This window comes from Nothoprocta perdicaria, unplaced genomic scaffold (genome assembly GCF_003342845.1).
Source record: "Nothoprocta perdicaria isolate Ctin4 unplaced genomic scaffold, notPer1 scaffold_20, whole genome shotgun sequence".
In the NCBI taxonomy this organism is placed as follows: Eukaryota; Metazoa; Chordata; class Aves; order Tinamiformes; family Tinamidae; genus Nothoprocta; species Nothoprocta perdicaria.
This window is the reverse complement of record NW_020455205.1, coordinates 5,823,897-5,837,885: the sequence shown is the minus strand read 5'-3', so window position 1 is coordinate 5,837,885 and position 13,989 is coordinate 5,823,897. Positions and strand designations below refer to the sequence as shown.

Genomic DNA, 13,989 nt, shown 5'->3' with positions numbered 1-13,989 from the left:
CATTTGAACCTAACGGTATTTCTGAGCTGTTATGTGCCACTGATATGTGACGTACATTCTGGTAGTGCCACCTGCAGTTGCCTTTTCCTGCTGTAAGACCATGTTCTGCAACACACAGACTTGACGGTTGTGTACAGTTTGGGCAGTCATTATCTATGCCTTGTGTCTTTGGCACGCTGAAATCTGATGCAGGATTTTTGAATACTTTCCATGACATTGTTTAGGAGAAAGTATCTTGTTTTGCTCATGAAAAAAACAAATGTTCTCAAAAAACAGTTGTTACATTCATTTCTCTTCAAACTTTTCAGATTTTTGCATGTTTTGTCCATAGCTTTGAAGTTTATTTGGGCTCAGAAACATGCATAAGTATGGTAATGTAGTAAGTCGCTGAGAAATTTTGGTTCTCCCAGTCTCTTGGGAGATATTTTTCTCAGTTTGACCATCAAACTTTCCAAAGACTTCTGGGCTTCAGGTACACAAGAAGATAGTTGGTCTGAGTCTGCATATTCAGGCACCTATTTGGCAAATCCTGTCTTCCAAGTGCTTAATTTCATAGAAGATTTCCCACCTTATGACTGACAGGAGAGAGAGGAGGAGGAAGATGCATCATGGGGATCACAGTTATATCCCCTAATAACTACATGCACCGTTCAGCTGATCCTCTCAGTGGAGAGTCGTAAACCTCTTGATTCATCCTCCCTCCTTGGCCTGACGCAGACTATTTGAGAACTGAGGTGTGCTTGGATAACTAAGCCATTGACATGGTGAAACTTTGCCAGGGAGACAATAGGAGCTGCAATGATTTCAAGGGAAAACAGAACTGGACACACTTCACTTGAATCTTTATCACAATAATGTTACTGTTAGGCCTTGTGCGTGAGAATTTTATTATTTTCTAGGTGCAAAAGTATGTCAGTATATTCCCTGCAATAGGTTGTTATTTTAATGGAAGTAACTTAGATGCTTTTCATGGCTAATGGTCATTTTGCAAAGTTTTGATTAGGAGGGGGGAAAAAAAATCAAAAAAATTGAGAGGAGAAAAACAATCGCAAAAAAACCTTCAAGACGATTCTAGGAAGATGGTAATAGCTATTTTTTTTTCAAAAGTATTTTTAACAACAAACAGTCATAATAGCAACTTTTATCAGTTTGTGAAGCAATTCCCACCCTTCCCTCTCCATGGTATAGATCAGTAGTTTGGATTGTCTCCACATGAGATGGCAAAACCCTGTGGAAGGGTATGATTTAGTCAGGGAGAGCCCTGAGGGAATTGCATGGAAACTGAAATAGGCTCATTTCAAGCTCTCTCTTTTTTTTTTTTCTTTTTTTTTTTTTTCTCTTTTTATTTAAAGTGTGTAGTGTGTATTATTTCCAACCTGCACTGGTTGCAATAATAAATGTATGTGAAGTTGCTTAGATGTGTAGTCAGTAGGGAGCTGCCTGCTACATGAGTTTTTACATATCTTTCAGCTACTGTAAAATTAGAGAACCAAATGCAAAATTGGAGCACTCAGGGCTATTGCATGGATTTGTGGCTCTCATTGGAGGAGATCGGATCCATAAAGTAAGATTACCTTTTATATAAGCATGTGCTTGTATAATAATAGTAATTCTCACTTTCCCAAGCAATATGGATATTCTTTTGAATGTTTAATATATGTTGCTCTCACTTAAACATATCTTGTCTTTTAACTTTCTTACGAAAATGAGAGCTCAGAACAGAATCCAGTTCTTTAGACCAATAAATAAATAAACCAAATGATCTTTAAGGGGCCAGATCCAGAGATTCTTCCTCGGAGGTGGCCATGACAAATGGTAGTGGCTTTAAATGTAGTTCGCTGAGGCAAAGGCTGAGAAAAACGCTACGTGCTAGGACATCTCTCAGTGCTCTTCATGGGAGGTTCTGCAAGTGGAGTCTCCCCTGGAGACCCCTCATAAACCAGGCAAGTGCTAGGATGTACTTTGGCTTAGCTCCTAATACCAGGTTTTCCAGAGCTGAAGTCAGGCAGGTGGTAGATACGTAATGGGAGGAAGAGAGGGCTCATATAGGCTCTGAAAAAAAACGTGTTCAGTGCCCAGACAGCCGGGCAGGAAGCTTTGGGAGGCAGAAGAGCTTTCCTGTTTGTACAGTGAAGCAGGGTTTCTTAAATCTTTTTGATAACATAATCCAGATCTTCATAGGAAAATTTCTTAGGGATTACGTCCCTTTTCATGCCTAAGCACATTAAATCCTCAGGAAACTAAAGAAATTGGTGAGATGAAAAATAAAGGCAGAAATACATGTATGTGTATTTTTGCTATTTTTAATGTCTAAAATGTTCTGCTTTAAAAAAAAAAAGAAAAAAGGAAAAGAAAGGTTAATTGCACTGTCTACTTTTGCTTCTCATTTCAATTCCTATGGTGTGCCTAAGGGTAAGTGTAGAAATCTGGGAACATTAGATTCACTTTTTCTCTATCCCATTTTGTTATCTCCTCTCAGACACTTCCACTGTTTCATACCACAGTAATTTTTTAAAAATTCCAGATATATCCAAATAAGATATATAAAAAACTGGTACTAAAAGTGGCTGCTTGTTTTGTGCTGCATTACAGTTCTCAGCTTTTATTTGATTTTAATTCCAAATCATTAGTGCAGACACTCTGGCGCCTGAACAGCATAGCTAGCCAGAGGGTAATATTAGAGATGCATCTGTATTTCTGCCAATAAGTTACTTAAAGCTGGTTCTGTATAAAATGTCAATTATGTTTACTAATGCTGATTAATGATAATAAAGTTAAGATGTGTATTCTTTGAGAACAGTGTGCAACTGTAGCTGTAGACCATTAAAAATCCTGAGAGTTTTTATTGTGAGGTTAAACAGTACTAATGCACAGATTTTCCTTGAATCAGATAATGTAAGTGTACAAAACGTTTAATAAGCAGAAAGACAATATGGTGGACAGCAGATTATTACTGTATTTGTGGTAAGTTTTGTATCTCTTCCCTGGAAACCATACAAAGAATCTTTAAATCTTTTAGCATATACTTCTAAAAATGGTATTGAACCTTCAGGACCAATACTATGGTTTTAAACCCATGAATGTCTGTGTTTGGTTTTGTAATTTTGGTCCAGAAGTCAAGAATTCCCTCTAGGTGAGAGGATAAAGCAGCACAGGAACATATTGCCTGGCGAGGTCGGGTGACCTCCATCCCAAGGGTTTCAGGCTCGTGTGGGCCAAGGCCGAGCTCAGCCCACGTAGTGTCACCAGTACTATCGGCCTCACCTAGATAGTCTCCAGAAGACCTTTCAGACTAATCTTTATGTTGTTCTGTGGAGTCACCACACTAAATTTCTCTCTGAGCGCATTGCATTGTTTATACCAGAGATGGGAAATGAAGAGTGGATTAAGGGTAAGCACGAGAACTCACTTGTTCACAGTAGGGGATGATGGTCACTATGACAGGGAGAGCTCAAGTCAGAACCAACACATCAGTTAAACTTACCAAAGCACAGAAGATGCTTCTGGACTTTTCCTAGTCTATCATATTCAAAGACCTTAGCCTAAAGGCAAGAATAGGGATTTTCCATAAGCAAATATTAAAATAACATCATGGCTTATAAATATTTTCCTTAGTCATACCTTTTAACCCTCTGATATATAATGTATATTAACATATCTCACCATTTAAGTTATAGATTTGGGGGACTGTTTGTTTTTTAATTTATATTAAAGGAGAAATATATTTCTGTCTCCTGAGCACTGAAATATAGCTCCTGCTTGTTTAACTATTCAGAACATACACAAAATGATGTTGCTTCGTAGTTGCTTTCTTACCTTTATTTTCATTTTATTTAAACTCTAGTTGTCGCAGCCTCTGCTGCTAATTGTGTTTATGCTTATTGCCTGCAATTAGGAGGCAAGACTCATAAAAGCCCACATTGCCTTGTTCACGAGAAGAATCTGTTAAAAACAGCAGCAACAAAACATAAAATCAAACCAAAAGCATTGGTTACTCTACAGGGATGAAAACTGGCCGCATGGCACAATTGGATTTGCTCCACTGTACCTTGGCAATGGGAAGGATGAGGCTGCTGCTTAATTGAAGTGCGCAGCATAGCAGGATAATTTGCTGTTGCTCTACAGTCAAGAAGCTTGAAGTATTTTAAATAAATGATGCCCCAAACAGAATTTGATTATATCTGTGTTCATGTGGCAGGCTACTATCATCCTACAGTAATATGTTGGTTAAGTATAATTCATTGAGTCCTGCAGGCAAGATTAGTTCCCTCTCTTCTCTTTTGTATCAGTTAACTGCAACAAATTCATGCAAAATACACCAGGGTTGTGTTGCACTGTGCAGTAGGAGCAGCAGGAACATGGCTCCCCAAAACGGTATAGCAGGGTAATCAAAGTGGTGTTTGTGGCAGTGCCTCAGACTTTATACATCTTGTTGTCCCCTGGCACTGACCACTCTCGTCCTTTTTGGTTGGGAACTTAGGGAAATAAGGCCTGGCTCATCTCGTACTCTTACTCTTAGACCAAAAGCTGTATGTGCTGGGCTTAAGTCTCTGGCTTGCACACTAACCATGGCCACAGGTCGTCTTTTGAAGCTAGCTCAATTTTGTTGTTCTAACCTCTTTGGCATGTCCCCTTTTTCTTTTCCCCCATTTCATCCATCTCTGCTCTCTTTCTCTTTTCACTCCTCCCTTCTTTAAACTCCTGCTCATAGTATTAACCTGCTGCTGAGTTAATTTCAAAGTTAACAGTTAACTCCTGCACAATTTCAATAGGAATCTGAAAGTCTCGCTATGCAGTCACGGCTGGCTTAGTGACCTCGACCACCTTCTCCTAGTGCCTGACTTCATTTCTTTTTCTCCTGTCCTCAAAGGATTCAGGTATAACAAAATCTTATGATTTAAGTGCATTTATTCCACATTTTCGGTACAATATGTCCTTCCAATGCTTGCATATTTTACTTTTTGTCATATTCATAAGGACACAGTACTTAAAAATGAGGCACGAGAGTTGAATAGTATTTTATCTTAAGGATTCTCTTTTTCATACTCTCTAGGAGAAATGAATTAAGATGCACAGTTTAATATACTCATAATTGGAACACTATTCTGTATATTCAATATAAATTGTATATTCAATATAAATTTATTGCAGTTTGACAACATTTAATCCCTGTTACGGTTTTGAAAGATTTTTAATTAAATTACTCCAAATACAAAACAGAAAATAAAAAAGGTTTATAAATAGGACAAATAATATTGACAGCACTGCCAACTCGGTGGGAATTTTTGATGACATGGTGTGTCTGTTGATAAGGTTTTAAATACTGTTTATGCATGGTGAGCTTTTATTTATGAATAGAAAGTGTTCTTTTCAGAATGAATTATATTAGAAAATGTAGAAGTGACTCTATTTCCTTGAAATTCATAAATATAGGAAGATAAGTTGGTATCCTTATTTTCAGTCTCACTGTAAGAGCAAGCATTTCAGCTAGAGTTTATACTCTGTGAACCAGATATCACAAAGACAGTTCAGCCAGAGAATCAGTGAATGTTGTGTTTTAAAAAGACTTTTAAAATGAAACTTTATTGACTAGAATATTACAGGGCATGTAGCAAGTGAGTGCTTCCTGGAAAGGAGGTGAAGCATGATCTTCTTAAAATCCAAGTGGCAATTCTTTATTCAATAAATATTCTTGCAATTAGCCTTTAGTACACTGAAAGCTTTCAGCAAGGGGATATGTAGAAAATTTAGGCAGTCTTACATTTCTGTGATTACATTATTAAGTATTTTTTGTTTTTACTGATCTTCTCGACTGTTTTGCCTTTGGATACTTGGTGTCAGCATAAGATACTGTAATTACTCATTATCACTGATGTCCTGTAGACAGGGTTCATTAGGAAAAATGTGATTAGCAACAAATATTACAAGTTAACTACACAAAGCACATTAATAGCTTTTTTTCTCTCAGTGGTTTTGATTTTATGCCACTTTTTGATAAAGTTAATTAACGTGTGCTAACTAGTCTCTTCACTGCCTAAGTGAGATCTTTCAGGAATTAGGTTCATACATCTAAAATTTTCCCTCACCTCCTAGTAAAACAGGAGCGCTCAAAGGCTTGTCATTTACAGTGTCTCACATCTGAATAAAGGCACCCGATGCTTACGTTAGCGCTCAATGGGAAATCCTTCTCAGAGCAGCGCTTTTAAATTTCTTCATTTGTCCCTTTCAAAGATGTATGAATTCCTCAAGTATCTTGATATTTTCTGTCGCTGTTATAGGAAAGGGACAGAGAACTTGGCCTGCCTGAGCACAGGACAAAGCTATTTGTAGCTGCAGTACTCACCCATTCAAGTTCTATGCTGTCCTTTAAAATTTCTCCTGTATGATGTAAACCTAATGAAATCTTTGTGCCTTCTAGCAGGTAACCTCTGCATGAACTAAAGAGCTGAAAAATTGTTTAATCATGCTGTGTACCACTTTTCTGCAGTCATATGAAAAACATTATTTCGGTTTGCTAGAAACAACCAAGATAAAATATTTTGTTCTGTTAAGGGAAAATGTCATTTTTATTTAGCCAACATTTTTAAGGTACCAGTGCTGTTGATGCATAAGTCTTTCCTGTTAAGGATCTCCAAAACTTTATAAAAATGTTGGCATGCAGTTGCACATTTTTCATTGGAATATTTAGGCCCGGTTGGAACGTAGGTCTCAGAACAAAATCATTTGATAATTTGAACTGGCAATTCCTGTGTCACCCTTTCAGGCCAACTGTTATTAACCTTCATTGTGACAACTGAAGAGAGTAATGGTTGGTTTTGAGTTCTTTAATGTTGCATTGAAATCAATAGCTGTAGATAGTGATTGCTACAGTTTTAAGTGACATCTTCATGAAACAGAGAGCTTTCTCATAATATAGTTTAAAAAAAAAAAAAAAGGCCTTATAATCTATTTTAAAAATAGAATGTTTTCTAGCAGTTGTGTTTGTTTTGGTTGCTTAGCTTAACATTTTAAATTGAAAAATAGGAACTAAAGATAAAGAGTGGTCTTACCACCTATTTAGAGACAGGACTTGGTTTTCAAAATAAATTGAATCACCTTTCTCTTAGTTGTAGGGAGAAGAGGAAAACCGATAAAGCTTTTACGTGATCGGAAAAAGGGAGTAATTGCCAAGGTGACTAAAAAAGACAGCCTCAAAATTTCCAGGTCTCAGCTGGGCTTGATCTTGACATCCCTCTTATCATTACTTCAGCTTGCATCACAAATCTATATCTTGTACTTTTGTGTGCTGGTCAATCAAAAATACACAGCTCGTTTTTGACCTTGTCTTAGTATTTGGATTTTTCTCTGTCATTAAGTGCTGCATTTTCAAAGGAGGGTGTAGGAGTGCCGTGCTGCTCCCACACACTTCCATAATGCAAAGTGCATCTCCCACACAGCACTTTGACAAATGTATTCTGGAGTTTGGATATTGACCTGTGTTAGTATTGGCAGCTGTTGGATGAGCTGTGGTAGAAAGTTTGCAGCAGAGTCTTCTGTGGGTGGGCTTCAGAGTGTTTTGTTTTCCTTTTCTATGTTTTTTTTTTTTTTTTTTTTAATATACCATTAGCATCAGTCACTTGTGCAGCTCCAGTAGTGCACTGAAATAAGAAAATGCTCTAATAACTTGTTATTCCTATTCTTTCATTTGTAATAGTGAGAGGTGATCAAAGGCTGTTTCTCCTGTTCTTTTAATATCCTTCAAAGGTTCTACTTTAAGTGCTGGAGAAGGGAGAAATAGTGATTGCAAGACCAAATGAGACTAAAAAAGAAGATATGAGAGGGCAATTTACTGAAATGGAAGCTTACTAGGAAATTGTGTTTCTATCATAATGATTTGTGAGGGTTTTTTTAAGATGCATTTTGTTAAACACTGTTAAATGTAAAGAATAATCTTTTCACATGCACCGGGTTTTTCAGAATAGGCTAATGGTTGAACCACAGCAGTTGCCGTAGTCTGGTTCTAGCTTTTCTCAATAGCTGCTATTGTTTCTGCTTGTGTGGATTTGGTCTCAGAAAGGTGACTAAAAGGGAGGCAGAGAGAATATAATCTATTAAAAAAAAAAAAAAAAAAAGTTTTGTCTCACTAGAAGTGCATGCTTAGGTTTGAGTTGCCTGATAATGGTTTTCATGAACTGTTTTATTGAATGTATCTAATGAGATTTTGAAATTATTTTGCTAAGTTAATGGGAAAATTTAGATATATAAGTAGAGCTGATAAATAGTATATGTTGAAATTACAGCTATAAAATCTGAAGAGATTTGTAGAAGTAATTTCTGTAACTTTGTTCTTTAGGACATTATATAGTTAGCGAAGAGTGAGATTTAAGGACTGTGCATGCAAACCCCTAATGGATCTTGCATCATTTTCTGTGCCATCTAGAACTTCCCGTCATCAGAGACAGAGTAATGGATTTATATAAAAGGTCAGAATGATGATAACTCTGTTGGATCTAAGTAAGAAAGCCTCAATACATATGTAAAATTGGGGTTATACATGGAAGAGTTATGTTTTACTTTTAACTATAAAGGTCCTTACCTTGTTCCTGGTCAGATAGAACTGCTGCCATTATAGTAATTAGGGATGGAGGGAAGATTGTTCCGTGTGGTCCATTTTCTGTAAGTGTAATTAGGCAAGATCAGCTGATGTCCTATAGTGAGTGGTAAACTTACCTCAGAAATTCTGTAACAAGTACTTTTATGGTATCTGATACCTTCCATATATATATGGACACAGGCATACATAATGACGCTTGCACTTCCTGGGCATCCAGGGATTATTTGTGGTGTTAGGGCAAGTGTATTCCTTACCCTAACACAGATGTATTTTCATCTTTTTGAAGAGCTGGTGAGGTTAATGCAGGCAGTATCTCCCGGTTAAGGCATTCCGAGGAGCCAGGCTCAGGTTTGTGCCAGGAGAGCTGCTTCCGCTCCTCATGCAGGTGACTCAGTAACACTGGCCACGGGAAGGAGGAGTTGTGCCTCACTCTTCCTGCCTCTCTTCTTTCCATTTGTTAAATAGCTATAAAAGCACCTCATGCTTCAGAGGGATGTTTTGGATATAACCTAAGAATTGTGCTGTAATAAGATGTGTAAAAATGAGGATCCTGTAAGACCTGATAGATAGGTAGTAGTAAAAGTAGTTTCCCAGATCTACAGTCGAACATTCCTATGGAAATCTCTTCATGGTTTTATTCTTTTTCCTGTGGCGGAAGGAGAGGTGACCTCATGTCTGCATGGCATTTTCACCCCACGTTTGAAACGTGCAAGTGGGATCTGCCTTGGGGGTGATAAGGACGTGGGCTTCAGCTCATTACTAATGCCAGCTGGAACCGGGAGGTGACTTGCTGCTTTAATTTCTGAGGACTTACAGTTCTGATGGTAGTTAAGCTTATCATGTGAACATTCTCAAAAAAAAAAAAAAAAGAAAAAGGTGAATAGTTGTTTTTCCTCTAGTATATCTACCCACTGGCAATGAGTAGTTAGGATTAAAAGCTCCATCTAGCCTGAGGCTATAATGAATATTCAGGAGAAATGATTCTGTACTGCTGCTTAGGGAAGTAAAAAGACAACCTCTGTAACATGAAAATCTCCTGTGCCTTTGGAGTAAAAAAGCAATATTTGATTAAGAACAGAAAGATAGAAGACAAACTGATGTACCTCTCACACCAAAAGAGATGCTGTGTTGTATTAAATCACTAACAAATTCCTGTAGATCAGTGTTACGTTTTAGTTGATGCTAATTTCACCAAGGCTTTGTTTAGATGGCGTGGTTAAAAGAAAGAACAGCAGAAAAATAACACATGCTACCAATGGAGGTGAAGTCTATTGAAACATGCAGTTATTTTTCTGGATTGACAAACCACAATAAAATTATGATACAAATTCTGTAATAATTGCATTGAATTATTGTTAATGAGAGAACCTACAAACCTAGATACATGGAACAGAAGAAGGTTATCATTTATAGTAACATGGCATACTTTGAATCAAAATCATTTAAATCCTTTACTCGATTACGCAGGGTATATTTTAGTTAATTCATATTGTTGATTTTGCAAATGTAAATGCCCATCTGTTTTTACTGTTAATAACTTTTTACATGTTGGGCCATTTCAAAAATATTTTTTTACTATACAAGCTTTATCAACCACTTTATATTGGTTGATACCAATATAAACCACTGATAAAAGCTGCAGGCAGTTTCATAAAGTTGGGCCAGGATAAAAAAAAAGATATTTTTGTTATATTAGTAGTGACATAGATTTTTTTAGCAGAGATTTTTGTAATGAAATTTATGTGCCTCAAGATGTGTTCTCATACAAGCTACATTCTCAGCCTTTGAATGTTTTATAATTCCAATCTCTACTACAAACCAGTAAATGGAATTTGTAAATCAGCATGTATCTTCCAGAAACCTGAACGGAGAGGAGGTACTGAATGAGCACGTTGCTTAAGCCAATGCCAAAATAACATCTAAATAGAATGGATTTAAACTCAGTGTTTGGTGTCCAGGAATAAGTCTGTCCACCTTAATATTGATCCTGAGTTGCTAAATATCGTCACAAAATATTTTATTCCAAAATCAAATTTTGAACCACCTTTGTGTGGTAAGTGATTGCACTTAGATGTGAATGTTCTCCTCCTAATACTTGAATCCTTCTCAGGAGTTTTTTCCTTGTATGAGCTCTGCAGATTGTTCTTGGCCCAGAGATAAACTTTCATGGAGAGGTTGGATAATTCCCAGGGAACTTCCTCTGGGTTATGTAGCTCATGCATTTCATATGAAGATACAGTGATAACTATCTCACTACAGTGTCCAGTGGGAGGACTGGAACAGAAAGGGACTTGGAAACAGGACTCAGGAAGAAGGAGAGAACAGTGTCCCTGCTGCAGGAAGAAGGAAAAAGGGAGGAAGATGGACCGGAGAGGCTGGAATAGAAAAAGGCAAAGTTTGCTCTAGGGGAATCTAGGGATCAAGTGGATACTCTGCTGGAGAGCTTGCACCTTTAAAAGGGAAACTGCAAGAACTCTCACGTGTACATGTGGCTGGGGCTGGCACAGAAGGAAATGTTTGATTTCACAGTAACTTTTCATGAACATACTCAGCATTATCTATGTATGCTATTTAGTGAATGAATAAATGAATTATGTAAGTCATTAGGGAAAAAAATGGAAATGCTCGTTTCTGTACAACATGGACAGATTTCAGGGATTTTTTTTTTTTAATGCAAAATTCAACGTTGTTCTAAATCCTATTAGTGACTCTTCCACTATGAAGCAAGGCACTCTTAACTTGTTCTGTCTTTTTCTCTTAAAACAAAAAGTAGAAACTATTCCCTCACTACAAAGATTGCTGTTTTTTCCCTTTGGAATCTTAAGTGGAGGGAAAAAAAACCAAAGATTTCACCTCTTTCATTTGGCCTTTCAAATTATTTTCCATTTAAGATACCTGTGGTTTTATGGGAACTAAAAATGGGCAGTTTTCCAAGACTGATCCAACAAATGGGCCTTTCAAAAGGAATTGCCTGTACAAACAGCACAATCAATCATTTGAACTGTTTCCTAGCTGGAGAAATTGAAGATCTTCCATTGCATTTGCTGCATTAATTTTGGCATTGGAGTAGTTCACCTGATGGAAAACAAAAGAAAACTTACTATCTTTTGTTTAAAAAAAAAGGGGGGGGGGAATTATTTAGGAAGGAAGACAAACTCATTAAATTGTGTAAGACAGAATGAAAATTGGGTTAATGTAAGTGAAAGAAATCTCCCAGTGAGCTCTTCATATGGATTGAAAGAATGGTGTCTTTTAAACTGGAGCAGGAGTGTTTATGGCAACACTGTAAGCAACTGTAAAGCCGGCATCATGCACATTATTATGAGGATATCTAAGCAGAAGAATTAACATAAAGGATATACAGTTAGTATCTTCTGGAGGTTCTCTCCTTTCTTCACTGAGCCTCAAGGAAATTCAAAATGGAAATGAAAGTTGAAGATGTAGCTACTCGTGTGCTGCCAGGGCAGCTCTCATGCGTGCTGAAACAGGGGATACCTGTTTTTATTGCAAGGGCAGAGCTAAGGCTCTGGATTTTGCTGCTCATGTAAAGCACAGTGTCCCTTCCAGGAACACAGCCTGTATTTTTTATGTTTGTATGTAATTTTTGGTGTAAGCTGACAAAAGCAGCAATGAAATATTTTCTGTTAGCTCGCTAAACTGCGAACCTGCATATGCACTGGATTAGATTAAACTGAACCTCATCAAGACTCGGCCCGTTTTCAAAGTTACTGTGTAGAAGTGCAGCTTTCAGACTTTGTATAGTATCCAAATGGGAGAAAAATACTCCTATATGACAGAGCTATCTGTGAGAGCAATGAAGATGTAGTAGATGTAAATAATTGCTGCAGTAGCAAACAACCTTCCCACGACTTTACTTGTACCTTTTTTTTTTTTTTAATAGCACCATTTATGTTTGAATCAGATTATGTTATTGTGTTTTACATGCATCAGTATTGCAAATGTTAAGATATTTGTTGAAGAGCATTAACCAACAGAAAGAAAAGAGCAACTCAACTCATGGCCTAAAAGTTGTATTAGAGAATAACTGTTTTAGGTGCCAGAATTCGAGTGCTGGGACTACTGAGGTGTTTTCAATAGAAAAGATAGTTGATTGCCCTCTACATAGTACCTGTTCCATACAGGAGCTGAATGCCTGGAAATCATGAAAAGCCACCACTTGGGGATTTCTATTTCCAGATTTAAAAGAAAAGATTTTGATCTTTCATTTTGTGAAGTCAGAGGAGAGCTCAGAACTGCTGAGTTGCATTCGGATAGTTCTGCATCCTTGGCTCATCCTGGTTATTTTGATCACAGTATAATCAGACAGTCCTTCAGGACTGCATTATTTTATATCACAGGGATTATTTTCAATATACCTTATGTAGAGTGAGTCATTAAAACTGAAAAACACTCTTTAAAATAGAAGGGTAAATAAACTGTCATCCAAAGTGGTATTTTTGCCCTCTGGGAAATGAACATTTTGTGATATCTTTGTCTTTCGAAAAAAAGTAAATCTCCCTTTTTTCGTGAACTAACCTTTATGTAATGGATTTGCGGTTGCTTGATGTGTCTGAAATAAGTTAACTAATGAGATGAGGTTCAGGGCTGACATGTAATTTCACAAAATCGCAGTATAGCCACTTATAACAAAGTTTTCCATTGTCTTGATATACCTTTTGTTCATATTACTTTTAATTATGTTCTATATTTATCTGACCTATTTGAACAGGATCCAGAGCTGGTGCGGAACATCTGTCGCTGGGTTAGACAAGCTGTTCGGATTCCTTTCTTTGCCAAGCTGACCCCAAATGTCACCGATATTGTGAAAATTGCGTTGGCTGCACAGGAAGGTAACCGAGCGCAGGCACTGGCTGCGCAGTTTTTCTCATTTGCAGCATGTGGGGACTTGGAGAGTGGGGGTGCTGGAATAACGACAAGTGACAACGCAAGTCAATATGAAAACAGAAATATGAAAATATTACTTAAGCAATTTAGGATGAGCACGTTGATCACTGAGGTTTGCTAGATTTTTTTGTTCCATGCCATATTATAGAACATAGCAATCTATGAAGGGAATTATATTGGACTGTTAACATTAAATCTTATGTGTTTGCATGTAGCTTTATACGCACACTCCTATCTATATCATATTTACATGTCAACCACACCACTATATCTTACCTGTTCCTCCTTCCAGTAGCACAACGGGTGTGTGTGTTCAGGGAACACGGCCTTTCCCCGCTAGGGCACAGTAGAGCAGGTAGTCCCGGTGCGGAGCGGCTCCCCGTGTGGGGCAGCCCATGACGCAGGTGGTGCCGCGCAGTGGGGACAGCGAGCTGCCCTCCTGCCCCACATGCCCCGCGTAGCTCCACGGCTCTTTCAGCCTGCCTTGGAGC

At 37.6% G+C, this 13,989-nt stretch overlaps 1 protein-coding gene across 1 annotated transcript in view; it reads left to right on the top strand.

Annotated features, from left to right (window-relative positions):
* Window positions 1-13,989, top strand: part of DPYD (dihydropyrimidine dehydrogenase) — a 277,603-nt gene that overhangs the window by 183,968 nt on the left and 79,646 nt on the right. Inside the window, exon 17 of the mRNA XM_026038025.1 lies at window positions 13,323-13,443. Within this exon, the coding sequence (XP_025893810.1) occupies window positions 13,323-13,443 (121 nt within the window). The remainder of the gene's footprint in view (window positions 1-13,322; window positions 13,444-13,989) is intronic.